General features: G+C 37.4%; 1 protein-coding gene across 1 annotated transcript in view; it reads right to left on the bottom strand.

Annotated features, from left to right (window-relative positions):
* The window catches only part of NUP205 (nucleoporin 205), a 45,099-nt gene that overhangs the window by 5,810 nt on the left and 25,147 nt on the right, over window positions 1–14,142 (bottom strand). The window contains exons 23-36 of the mRNA XM_063154790.1: window positions 13,449–13,563; window positions 12,334–12,483; window positions 11,297–11,371; window positions 10,427–10,584; window positions 9,373–9,453; window positions 8,358–8,549; window positions 6,472–6,742; window positions 5,933–6,031; window positions 4,656–4,804; window positions 3,761–3,952; window positions 2,881–3,002; window positions 1,659–1,797; window positions 1,321–1,447; window positions 310–386 (exon numbers count right to left, since the gene is read on the bottom strand). Coding sequence (XP_063010860.1) covers window positions 310–386; window positions 1,321–1,447; window positions 1,659–1,797; window positions 2,881–3,002; window positions 3,761–3,952; window positions 4,656–4,804; window positions 5,933–6,031; window positions 6,472–6,742; window positions 8,358–8,549; window positions 9,373–9,453; window positions 10,427–10,584; window positions 11,297–11,371; window positions 12,334–12,483; window positions 13,449–13,563 — 1,947 coding nt within the window. The remainder of the gene's footprint in view (window positions 1–309; window positions 387–1,320; window positions 1,448–1,658; window positions 1,798–2,880; window positions 3,003–3,760; window positions 3,953–4,655; window positions 4,805–5,932; window positions 6,032–6,471; window positions 6,743–8,357; window positions 8,550–9,372; window positions 9,454–10,426; window positions 10,585–11,296; window positions 11,372–12,333; window positions 12,484–13,448; window positions 13,564–14,142) is intronic.

The following is a 14,142-nucleotide window of genomic DNA, read 5'->3' as shown; positions in this document are numbered from 1 at the left end:
GCTTTGGTGTTGGCTTCAAATTTTTCTCTTCACCCAAGTCCTAAACTAGGAAGGGAAACAAAGTCCCTGATGCAACCCTGATGCTGTCAAGTGTTATCTTTTCTAATGCACAGGGAAGTGTGGGGAGACACCAAAAAACAGACCATCAAAACCCCATCCCACTCCCACGAAAAAAATCCTCACACATTCTTCTTGATGCTGGAAAACATCTCTTTCCCAATTGCTACTATTCAAAGTAAAAAAACAGGAAGAAACACATCAAGGCAGCCAATTCTAAAAGGACATGGCTTAAATATATTACTTTATTACCTGAAATCGCCCTATGTGTCCTTGTAGCTCCATCTGTGTCCCTTCATTAACATCCATGTCCAGCTCATTTAGCACTCCTGATAAAAGACACAGCCATTAAGTAACTGTTTGTTTGGGGTTTTTTTTAACAGATTTGTGCATTATTACATTTAAATACAAGCATTGTTCAGAAATATTTCAGCCAAACATTCAACTTGTATTTTGCATATTTTTTGAGCAAAACATTCAGATATGAATGCAGCTACCAGGAGATGCATGAGAGCATGCAGCTTACTGTTCTGGTAAGTAATCAAATGAGGGCAAGGAGGAAGGGAGGCTGGCATGGAAACTATAGTTGTTGTGCAAAGCTCTGTATACTGTAAGCAAAGAAGCACCTGGGCTTAACCTACAGCTCTGCACTCCTTCCTACAGTAGTCAGACATTTCTCCTGAACAAAGAAAACCATTAAATCAAAATAGAGAAGTTATTTTGAACTGGTGAGCATGCAGAAGAAACCACTATATCCATCACAATCATTATTAGCCCTTTGTGAAGAAGTCACTCAAGAAAAATGGCAGTATGCTAATTTGCAGTGCTTTCCCCCAGGAAACTTTATATTTTAAACAAATAAAAACAAAGAAGACATTAAAAAAATAGGTATACAAGCAATTTTCTATCTTAATTTCCTCAGTTATAGAACTTATTGAATAAAAACGTTTTTTTGAAGAGACCACAGATACTTTGAGCACTTCTATTTGTAAATCTCCTCCAAGACGCAAAGTACTTAGTGTGAGGTAGCATGATGAAAAGAAAATGGGAAGTCAGATACATATGGGTAAGAGCACTATGTCTACTGCATCTTTACTTCAAGAAAAAATTATTTAACATTTCTTGATTTTTCTCAGAGCTCTACATGTCAAAAAAAAATCTGTATTGTCATGGATATTCTCTTCTGTCTTACTGTTTCTTTACAGAAAACAAAGCCTGAGATTCATGCAAATGGGGTTGAGACTTCAAAACTGCAGTTCCTACCAGGCAATGCTGCCTTGCTGATTATTCCTGTCAGGGAGGCCAGCTCCTGGAGAGATCCAGCACTTACATCTTGACACCTCAGGATTGCCTGGATTGTATCTGAATGGGAAATGAGGAACTGCAAAACCTGCACCACAAGAAAAAAAGAGAAAATATGAATGACTCAAAATTTAATGGCAAGCTGAGAGGAAACAATGCTTCTGAAGAACTTTAAAAGACCTCGTGTACCAGTGAGGATGGGATTTAAAAACACCAAAACAACTTACTGTCAGAGCAAAGGCACACAATTTCTTTGAATGAGCAATACCAGTGGTACTCAAGCAAGTTTTGGAACTTACCTGTCCTGCAGCCTGCAAGTGTTGTGCCATGCTGGACGTGAGGATCACTTGGCACAGCTGGAGAGCTGGAAGCAGAATCTGGCGGTAACGCTCCACTGGGGCAGGAATGAACACTGGGGGATCTCTCATTGCATACATTCTTAGGAGGCATAAAAAGAAGGGAGAAAACAAAAGATAAAGAGTGCAAGAAGAATGAAATCCACTAGTGAGGCAGAGCCTCAGCCTACAATCAATCAAGAACCGAAACCCATTTGTATTTCAATAAGATATCTAGACCTGAACTGACTTTCTATTGGAAAAGCAACACATTTATGATACACAGCTGCTGCCAGACATTTTCTGTAAGCAGGGAAAATTACTTCTTTGTATTATGCTACACTAAACTAGATAACTTTGTTGCAGAAATACCATACCTGCTTACTGATATACAAAACTAGGTATTCTCAAATATTTTAGGAAGAGTTGTACTTAATTCTAAAGCAATTGTTAAATACAGTCCTCCACAAATGTACTGTAGGTTTTATACAATCTTATTATGTCTAATTGGAACTTTCAAATAGTATACTTTGTCTAAGTCCTAAATTTTTCCAAAGCATTTCAACTCTCTGTGTAACTAAGAACTGTGAGTTTAAAAAAGGAACCAAGGCTTGAAATCAACCCAGGTAATTTCCCCTAAATATGGAATTTTTATCTCTGAGATCTTCTCTCAATCACCTCACAATGACTAATGTGGTATTAAACTTGCCAAGTGGCACATCAAGAAACTTGCCAAGCAATATATAACCGTGAATATTTTTTTTCAAACACATCATGAAATATTCCTGAAATAGCATTTAATTCACTGGTCTCTCAATGCTTTATGGTGGAGGACAGACTTTGCCCTTCACAAACTGCAAAGCCTCCAGAATAAGTTTACAGTGTAAGCTGTTTGTCAAACATAACAGTATAAATTATTTAATAATAATAATCATCAGTTTTATCTGAGATATCAATATTATGTAGTCTAAGTAATTAGCATGCAAGTACAACGTCATACCCACATCTGAAATTTTCCTCTCAATGAAAGGTAGCTTTAAACTGAACTGATAGGTTTAAGAAACACACACATAAAGAATAAACTCACAAGTCATTACTCAAAAATCATGAGGCTATAGAAAGATGTGATGTGCTTCCAGGAAGACTGTGTTATGGTTTCCCCCCCAGCCAGGGCAGCCACACTTACCCCTGGTGGTCTGTTTCGGGTCGCATGTCATACACCTGGCACTGTGCCAGCCGCACAATGACGCCGGACCGCAGCAGCTCTAACGCACCTTGCTGACTTTTGGCTATTCGAGTGAGGAATGCCTGCACAACAGCAGAGAGGGTTAAGTTTTGGAGATGCACAATGAGGCTTATAAAGTCTACTTTCTCACTTGATTTTCACATCATTTCAAATATATTATTTTAGTAAAATATCCTGAAGGAATACTTTCAGGGCAAGTAGCTCAGAGTGCAGCTGCAGACTGAGCTCTGGGTGGCAGGAGCCCCAGGCAAGAGCCTGTGAACTGCCCACCCTTTGCAAAACAAAGGGCACAAGGGATGTGGGGCACCAGCCAGAGGACTGGACACTCAGAGACATGGCAGGAGGCAAGGACTCAGCTGAAGGCCCCAGACTGACACACACAGACTGCTGAGAGTACAAAAACCCAGGGGTTCCTTTGTTCAGGGTCCCTCCTAAGAGGCACCAGCTCAGGCTCTTGTTCCCGTGTTGCACCCTGATTAAATCATTTTAAGGATCCAGATGTCTGAGACTGCCCTGGGAGACCTGGGGTCAAACCTGGGGTAAGGAAACCTGGTCTGAGTGTGTGAGTGTGGTGAGGGTAAAGCAGGGCACCCATCGGTCACTGGAGCCACTCATTATGAAGGGGCTTTGGTCCCAACAGGTAAAATCTCTGGTGGTACAAGTGTGACTGCCAGAGTGCTCTTGAATGGTCAGACAGAAAAGCTTCCTTAACAATATCTCTGAGTACAATCAATGCAAAATGTAGACAAACAACTTTAACTAAGAAGTAAAATTAAAAAATGAACACTGTAACACAAAATAATTTCTAAAGTACTGTTACCATTTTGGACTCATAGGTGTACAGCGCCTTGAGCAAAGGGGGCTGAGGAGTGAGCAAGCTCTGAAGAGCCAGGTCATCATCTGCCAGGCTATCCACAAGCACCTTCAGGTAGCCACTATTCGAGAGATACAACAGCCACTGCTGCTGCTTGTCTACTGAAACAATGTGATCAAGTAAAGCCAATGCCAGCATCTGGGATGAGGGAAGAAAAACAAACAAATCAAAACAGAATTAAACATATAAGATCAATGAGATTTTTAATAAATACCTAGAAATGTGAAATGCCAAGCAGTTTCTTCTAACAGCTTCTTATAAGCAGAATGCATTTCTTCACTACAATTGCAACCATTTATGTGAAAAATATTTTAAGATTACTTTACACTAGTATGGTAAGAGCCAATTACCTTTCTCCACTATTCTTTTAAAAAACATTAAAGATATTGTTGAACCAATAACTAAGGCAAAATATTTTAAGGAAGTATTGCCTCAAGCACAATTACTATTTAAAACTAGTTTGCCTTCTGAGGAAATTCTCAGCTATTGGCTACTATCAGAAATTACTTCATCATGAAGTCACATCTTCCCAAGCTAAGTCCATGACTTTAAAATGCTAACAAATAATTGCAACAGGGGTCCCTATCTATGTCTATTGCAGCAGAGCTTTCTACCCTTATTTTAAATAATAGGACAGACAGCCTCGTTGAGAAAAAAAATAATATGCATGTATGGCTCTACTTTCAGCAGCTTGAAGGATGAGTGGGAGGACAGAAACATGAAACAGATCCTGTATCTATAGAAATGTTCTAGTTCTACCTCATGAAACTTCCCATCTCTGCACAGATGATGTTCTTTAAAACAAATGAAACAGTAATTTTAAAAGAATAGATTTGTTTACCCTGCCTATTTCATGGCCATCACAAGCATCACGACAGACCACCTCCATCAGAGCTGCCCCATAACTCTCAATAGTTGCCATGTTTTCCCGTTGCAATTTACTAAACATATCTTCAGGAGCTGTCAAATGTTCCCACATAGTTTTTTTAGCTGTAAAAAGCAAATAAAACAAAAAATGAAAACATTCAAAGATAGGCATCTTAGCATTAACTTAGCTACATCCATCAGGGCATTCTCTCTACGCCTCGCAACAGAAATGCCCCAAACAAAGTCAAGGGTTTTTAAATGAACTGCAGATGTTCTACAAATCCACCCTTCCTTGAATATCACACAGACCAGCCAGAGCAAAAAGTGTTATCCTGTATATATACACACCCTTGTAAATAGTCTGCTTAAAATAATTCAAATGTTCAGTACTTGTTACATAGATAAACTAATAGGCCTAAAACTGGAAGTGTTCAAGGCCAGGTTGGATGAGGCTTAGAGCAACCTGGTCTGGCGTCCCTGCCCATGGCAGGAGGTTAGAATGAAATAATTTTAAAGGTCCCTTCCAACCCAAACCATCCTAAGATTCTATGCTATGAACTTTTACTGGGACCAAAGAATTCAGTGTGAGCTAAATTAACAATGTGACTTAAATGAGAGAGAATGAAACCAAAGTCAGTCAGACATTTCAAAGGGGTCATAACAAATTCATAGTTTGTTTTTTTTCCTTTTACTACTGTAGCTCAAAACCCAGGCCAAGTAAAAGTCTGCATGCAGGTAACTAGCTCCAAGATTTCTTCTCAATTCCTGTCTGAACAATTATTAGAAATACTAATAATTCAAGTATTTTAGCCATTCACAGAGAGAATGTGGTATTTACCATAAGCACTCAAGGATTAACAGCAACTCTGGTTGGCTTATTTTTTGCTTATTTTTTTAGGAGGGGATGGTGGTGGGGTATGTGTGAGGCTTTTGTGTTTGTTCCCCCCCTAGGGAGATCTTCAGATAAAGGAAGAGAAAGGGTATGAAATTATAAACAAACCTTGGGGTTTGTTTTGAGGTTTTTTGTGTGGTTGGTGTTTTGCGCTTTTTTTGCTTTGGAATTTGTTTTAGGTTTTTTTAAACAGGATCACTATGGTATGAATGTACATAAAGATGTGAAGACATAAGCAATTTATTTCAGAGGCTCTTAGAGCAAGATGTTTTCCATCTATTTCCAGAAGACAACTCAGCATGCAGAAACTGTACCCTCCAGGGTTTAATAACTCTTTTCCAAATACAGTTGGACCATACCTGCTTCTAAAGTGTCTGGTTCATCTGGTCTCTGGGCAATCTGCAAATAATAAAGCAGTGATCCATAAAGGTGTGTCCTCACTCTCTGGAAGCCACCACCTGTTAACAAGAAACATTCACAATTAAAACCAAACAAATGTAAATTCCATAACACCATCTTCCACTGGCACCTAATTTAACTTTCCTATGGCAGTGCTGGCAAAAGTAAATAAAACTAGATTCCTTAAGGTGAAGTTCTACTGTTTGCATAAAAGCGTATTTATGAGTAAATTCAGCAAGTTTATGCTGTTCCAAAAGAATGAAAATATGAAATTCTTCTTATAGTCATTTACATATTTCTCTTCTGTTTGCTGTCCCGATTTTTTTTAAAGTGTTTGCTAATTTTGTTTTTAACATTGCTTACATCTATACTAATCATGTAAGATCCACCTAACTGACTGCAACAAAAATCTTCACTGCAGTATCTGAAAGCAGCTCAGCCCATCTTTTTACTCTTGGCAGTTGGAATTCACGTACACGCACTGCAGAAGTCAACACACCTGTTTTCAAAATGAAATCCAGCAGCTTTTTTAAGATGATGTGGAGGGAGGAGTCACCAACAGAAGCAAAACCCATGGATATGCTCTCAGAGCCAGGTGATGAGGTAAAAGAACCATCCAGCATCAAGGCATACTGGGATTGTCCTGCCATGGAGAGTGCAAGTGGCTGTTTCTGCTCCGTTTTCACAGACTGGCTCAGGTGGGCAGTCAGGGTGAACACAGCCCCTGCCACCACCGGCATCAACTCCTGAGCTGCATCATCATCAAGGATCTTAATACAGAAGTAGAAAGACCAAAAAAAGGCAAAAGAGAAAAAAAAAATGTTTAAAAGTGTCTGATTTAATGAGTCATTAAAGTAGTTAAATTAGCCTCTCACAACAATTAAATTTATGTATGCACAAGGATTTCATTAACATGACAGTATGTAAAACACATAAAAATCAGTAATGTCAGAAACTTGTTTAGAAACCTGAGTTGAACATATTTTAATTGAGAAGACCATTAGCCTTCTGGATTTTTTTACATAAATCACAGGCAGACTTATAATCAAATCTGGATAGCAGAAAGGGAAGAAATGTCTTGACATTTGAGATGCTTTATTACTAAAATATTTACACCTAAGCTAGAGAAAGAATAACTGGTATCTGCTTTGCTATACAGCTATTTTATTGCCATTAAAAATGTGAAGGTACTACTTAAAGAACCCAAAGGGTTGAGCATCAGGTAAGCATTAAGGCAATGTGGAAAAATACTAACAAGAAGTTTGCATGCATTGTTTTTGATCACTCTGTCATTTGGAAGGTAAATCTGGTATATCTTTATCACTAATGCTGAAGGAGCTTTCCTTTTAAGCAATATAGTAATTTTGAACAGTAGTTCAATTATTTTCAATAGACAGTAACATTTTTTTTTCTCAACTTCACAGAAGTCTTCACCAGGATGTTCCAGAATATTAAGAGTCTGGAATTTCCTCTTTGTAAAGATTGTAGGAAAGAAATTTCTTCAGCTAGTGAAGGCCTTCTTTGTTTCCTGGTTTTTTTTTTAATTCAGTTCAAATAAAAAACAAAACCAGCACTTCACTATAAATAGGTAACTTTTAGGTAACTCCTACAGAAAAAAATAATGGTAGTAACAAAAACAAAATCCAAAAAGTTTACTTTTTTCCTAGAAAAGATAAAACTTTTTAATATATATTTCTCAAAACAAAACTCTATTAATCAGAACTACAAACCACATAACTATCATAATAAAGCAAAAAAATAATAATACCCCAGCAGACTAAAAAATACAACAATCCTTCATTAAATTTTACCTTTTAGAATGGATGGGTCAGTAGTAACTGTTCTAGTCTGTCTCAAAAATTATTACTATAACTCAGCAGTAAAACATCTAGACTTTTAAGACAAACTCTTATACTTCCAAAAGCCCTTCTAATGTAATGTAAAATGTTTCGTTTTTCTACTGTGAAGTTTCATTCAGCTCATTAATTTTTCAAAAGCAGCAGCAGTAGGATTTGCGGTGAGTCATCTAAATGCAGTAAATTAGCAAATGCAGCAGTTTGCCTTCAACCTTCAGTAAGTTTTTTGTTTCTTATCAAAGCAGGGTGTTTCTTTTTCACACACCTTTGCCAGACTACCATCATGCTGGATGATACTGAAATGCCTCTGAAATCTGCCAATATATGGTTCATAGTTCAACAGTAGCTATGCAAGAATACAAAGTATCATCTCTGTCTCTTCTATCAGCATACCAGCAATCAGAAAACTAAAACGAATACTAAAGGCAGACAACATTTTTTTGGACTACAATCAAAATTGCAGCACTTTCACATAAAAAGATGCAGCAACAAAGTCCAAGGAGCGGGCTGATTTCCAGCAGAGCACTACCTTGTCATGCACATCCTGCAAGAGATCCCGGATAATCAGCTGCCTGTCCTCAGCCTGGATGAGGTCCTGGGGGCAGGCAGTGAGGATGATTTCCACCAGCTGTCTCCAGGACTCCAGAGCATGCCTCTTGGCATGGAGGCACTGCAGCAGCTTGTTGCGCTCCACCACGTACTGCAGGATAGTGTTGATCTCCTGAAAACCCACCACAAAGAAACTCAGTTACTATGTGCTAAAAGAAATTCATAGCAAAGACAGAATTCAAGGTGATAATTTTTTCTATTAGCAGTAGTCTTCAGAATAAAATGTTAAGTCTTCAGCTTACTAGAAACAAAGTGCTACTACTACTTTAATAAGGTAGCCCATTCCATTTCTGAGCTGCTTTTCACAGGGCAGACATCATTAATGTCTCAATCTCATAGGAAAAAAAATCAACCAGGAAAATTCTTTTCTAGCACTTTAAAATTGAAACAAACTATGAAGAAACTATTTGTGCTTTTTTTTCCCATTTAGTCTGAGTAATTTCCCCTTTATCCTTTGCATCCATGTAAGCAATTTTGACTTTAGTTGTTTTCTGAGTTTCCTGCCATCTGTGAATCTCCAAGTTCACTGAAACTATATCTGTGTAGAAAAAAGGAGAAATAAATCAGCATCCCCCGTGAAAGAAAGGCAAAATGATCTTGGCCATAAGATGAACATGCTTGTACTTGAACAGCAAATCTTGACATCAGTGTGTAACTGCTTTCTGTACAGTGGGGTGAGGAGCTGCAATTGTTATCACTAATGAGGAGGGAAGAGGTTAAAGAAAAAAAAGAAAACAGATCACAGGCCAGCTGTTTAGAGAACAGTATGGTAAGAAGTACCTTAGCTTATCAGTTTTGGGGTTTTTGTCTTGAGGAATTACTAACTCCAAGTTAGGACTCAAATCCACAATCTTTTATAGTAATGCTTACTGCTTGACAGGCTATGAATCCACCAAGAACAACAACAAACAACAGTTAACTTTTTCTGTACTTACCTCCATAAGTAAAGGTCTCTGGCCTATTGCTGCCATTCCTTGAAGGGCATTGACTTCTGCAACCAGAACTCTGTGAACATACTGAAATTAAAAGTGACATTTAAATGATTGTACCAGTTTAACCTGGCAGGTAGGTAAACACCACACAGCAATTCACTCCCTGCCCCAGTGGGGTAGGGGAGAGAATTGGGGGAAAAACAAAGTGAAATTCTGTGGGTTGAGTTGAAGACACTTTAATAGAACAGAAAAGGAAAGCAGGGGGGAACAATACACCATTTAAACTAATACAAACAAGGGATGCACAAATGCAATTGCTCACTACCTGCCAACCACTGCCCAGCCAGCTCCTGAGCAGCAGCCCACAGCCAGCTGTTCCCTTAGTTTATACACTGAGCATGATATCACATGGTATGGACCTTTGGCAAGTTTTGGGTCAGCTGTCCTGGCTGTGTCTCCTCCCAGCTTCCTGAGCCCACAGCCCACTCACTGAGGGGTTGTTTGAGAAGCTGAAAAGTCCTTCACTAAATAAATACTGCTTAGGAATAGCTAAAGGATGAAGTGTTGGGAACATTACTGTCATCCTAAATCCACAACACAATACTATACCAGCTACTATGAAGAAAATTAACGTCACTTGAGTCAAAACTAGGACAAGTGACAAAGGAAATGTATTTGTATCTTCTAAAAGAATCTAGGAGATGGCTACATAGTGACAGATGCAACAGATGGACTGAGATTGAAACAAATTTTACTCATTTTTTAGGGTCACAAATTCTTCAGGACAATTTATAATACACGTCAAGTACTTGTCACAATGTAATACATTCATAAGTAAAGCCTCCAAGAACTACCACAGTACACAACAACATTGCACATGTAATTGTGTACACATATGTAGTTGTGTACTACTAACCAAAGAAATACATAGCTGAAACATACACTTTTTATGTAAAAGCAAGTTTCAAAGTATTATTAACACACTGATTTAATTTTTTTTAAAATTATTAAGTTATAAAATACCATATGCAACTTGAAAACAAAGACCAATGCTAACCTTGACATTGCAGACCACTTGTCCACGTGCATTCTTGTGCTCACAATTAGTAATGACTTGCTCAATTTGAGCCCGGTCAAAAAAATCCAGTTGTAAAGGCTCTGGAATGTCCTGACTGAAGTCAATTGAATCCAGGATATTTAAGATCTTTCTGCGTACTGGAAATGCAAATCAATTCAAACTGTATTCAGAAGTGTCAACGGGAAACAAAAAAATTAACAAAAAGAGCCTAATTTACCTTTGTAAATCTAAATCTTCAGCTTAATGAGTAAAGTTTCAAATGAAAGCATTAAATCTTCAGAAAGTGCTATCAATCTATGTAACAGGTTTAAAAACATTTTCTCCAGCCTTAAATTCTTAAGATGTCTTATCTTGTACAGTTCTCCTGTTACACATGCATGTCATCCAATATTTACAAATACAAGACTAATTTTTTCTCCAAAATGAAACCAGGATGGTTTTCAATTATAACCATTGTAGTCTTTTATTGAGAAACCATAAAGAATCTGAATTTATTAATTTATGTGGGACTTACATTCTTTGTCATGAAAATACAAATATGTTCAGACTTAGCAACAGTCTCACTGTTTCTACTTGTTAGCAATTAATTTGATAGACTGCCACTCTCCCATTTCATCCTGGCACAGATACCTAAACATACTCTTCAAATTGCCTTTCAAGTTCAGTGTGTTTTTCACTCACTCACTTCTTTTTTTTTCCCCCATACTAAATAAAATTGTTTCATGTACTGCTGCTGTTTAGAACACCTATTACTTTCTTTTCTGAAGGGTCCTTTCTGGAGGTGGTTCTCCTGCCTGTTCAGGATCAGATACACTTTATTGATCAATAGCCAACAGTCCTAACAGTTACCTTTGGAAGCAGTGTCAAAGTGGAGAAATCCACTGACTGATCGACTTTCGTCTTCCATCCCTCCTTCACCATCAGCTGAAGGTAATAAAACATACTAAATAAATTACAAAAACTAATCTAAGTGAAAAATATAACCTACTTTATTAATAGTGAAAGACAGGGTACAATGATAAACTGATAAACCTTTCACATCAAAGCCTTCTAAGACAATATACCCTTGAACTCTTAATCAAATGAAAAAAAAACTTATCTGTCAAAAGCTATCCAGTTATTACATACAGATCAGAAAATCCTAGAAATGCTTAAATAGACATCTCACTCTTCAGTATGAATAATGCAGTTGGATGGACACCATAAAATGAGTAGCGTATCTGAGCACAGTTTCCCATACTCAGATCCTCTAGGAGGAAGAGAGTGCTATGGCTGACAAAAGTAAGGGAAAACACCATACTGCAGTAGCCTGTTGAAATATCTTCCATTTATTCTACCTTCTTCATGTAAGGAGTTTTATTGCCATCTGGTTTTATTTTTCTTAATTTACCTCTACCTTGTTCTAAACCTCTGAAATCTTGCCTTTTTATTCAACATTGAATTTTACACTACATTGGGATGAAATATCACTTTTGTGATGTTATAATGTTAAAAGCAAAATTGATGTGTAGCTACTATCTTCTGTGAGAGGGTTCACAGCTTGTGATAGACATTAAGACTGAGAAACTTTGTCTTAAACTGTTTACCATGGAAGACTGTCTACCTTTTCTATTTTGTAACATTTCTGAACAGCAGCTCAAAACAAATTATTCCACAAGTTTAATTCTTTTTTAATATTCCTCATCGTACCACATAAATTGTTTTTAATTTTTCTACCAGCAATGAACAAAACGATGCCCTGCTTTCTTTCTCTTTGGAGTCTACAAAGATCTTTCTTCCCATACCACAAATGAACTGCCACAAGCTTATGAAGAACAGAATTCAAATGAAGTGTCTCATTCTCCATTTACTGAAGCCTATTTAGCCTCACCATAAGTCCCTCTTACCCAGGTATGGTTTCACAGGCATGTCATCGAGCAGCAGATGCAGCAGCCTCTGCGTGTGGGAGCGCTGGCGGTTCAGGGACGTCACTCGCATTTCGATAGCTGCAGTCTTCATTAGCCAGGACATTTGGTTGAGTGTTGAAATCTCATGTTCTGGACAGGGATAAGGCAACAATTATAAAACAGCATAAATAATATTACTTACTCCAAGGAAAGCATTTTTAGAGGATGCCATTAGTAATTATTTGCTTACCAATTGTTTACAAAACAAAAAGACAGAGATCTGACAAAAGCCAATAAATGAACATGTGGTTATTTTGAAAATAAATCATATACATATATACAATAAGCATATACGCATACACAACCAAACTGGACACAACTAACTGTTAGAACAGTCACTGTGAATAATGCAGTGCTTCATGAGCCAATGGGGTCAGTTACAATTTCAGTGAAAATAACCAGGCATTTACCCAAGTGAACTGTAGTTTTAATCAAAATTGGTGAGACTGGAACACAGGTCTCCTAGAATCTTCCTATCTTCATCTAACTAAGATTCCTAAGTTACATAAGAATCATCTAAAGCACTTTATACATGCTGGATACATGTACTTCAATGCTAAGTTTACTGGCATTGAACAAAAGATTGATGGTCAAGCATCTGATAAAGTGTATTTATTCCGTTTAAGACACCTGAGAAATCTTGGTTTGAAATACAAAACACACATACTAGCTTAAAAGTACTTTAGTCAAAGAAAGGGGTGACACAGGTGGTTACAACCATCAGCCTTATAATCCCTTGGTTCTTTATAATATTCTTTTCAATATTTTTTTTCCCATAGTAAGGTCTAACAAAACTACAATGATAATTGCAATACAGTTTAGGATGTGGTTCTGGAGACTTAGTACACTCCAAAGATAACATTCTTTTCCAAAAGTTCAGCACTAAAAATCTAAACTTCTTAAGTAGGGAGAGTTCAATTTTTGCAGAATTAAATGATTAGCAGAGCCTGCAATAAATTCAGTTTAATAATGCTACCTATGTTTCTTCTTTCACTCCAAAGGAGTCAAAAAATACATTGAATTTTAAGCATGCACAATCTTAGCATAAAAATTACCTTTGATAGAAAATGGCAAGTACTGCAGCTGAGTGAATAAGAAATCCTGACTGGTCCTCAGATATCTCATAGTTGGACCTGAAGTGTCAGAGCATGCACACAACTGATAGATCACCTGACAATCAAAAACAGTAGATATCCATGTATGGAATTTATTTTAAAACAAACCAACCACCAAATCAAAAGCATAATGCTGTTCTACTGCTCAAACAATATTATCAGTATTTACAGTAAATTTTCCATCAGCTTTCTTCAAAACTGAACATATTATTTGTAACAGATGTTGAATTATGATCTTAAAAGGACTACCAGCATGTGATGACCACAATGGCTGTTTGTTCACAACATGACAACAGATGAGCCTGTTTGTTCAGCTCACCTAAAAATTAGTATTTTTCTGTCTGCATGTCCACCAAGAGAGGATATGTAATAAATTTTCCCTGCTTCTACAGAACTGCCTTTTGCTTTTAATAATGTTTAAAATCCTTTCTAGTGCCCATGGATTTTCAACATGATACAAGTGTGCGAGCATCAGCTACTTCACACATCTGTCTAACTCAGTTGTCTCCCCCACCTGACACCCTCTCAGCCACACACATGTACATTCTCTCACAGCTGCAGAATAAAGCAGAGAGTTTCACTGCCTTAGTTGGAATTTTATGTTATTTGCTATCATACTACACTTCCAAAATTA

This window comes from Melospiza melodia, chromosome 4 (assembly GCF_035770615.1).
Source record: "Melospiza melodia melodia isolate bMelMel2 chromosome 4, bMelMel2.pri, whole genome shotgun sequence".
NCBI classification, from domain to species: domain Eukaryota; kingdom Metazoa; phylum Chordata; class Aves; order Passeriformes; family Passerellidae; genus Melospiza; species Melospiza melodia.
The sequence above is the reverse complement of the archived record's forward strand: the minus strand, read 5'-3'. Positions and strand labels throughout refer to the sequence as shown.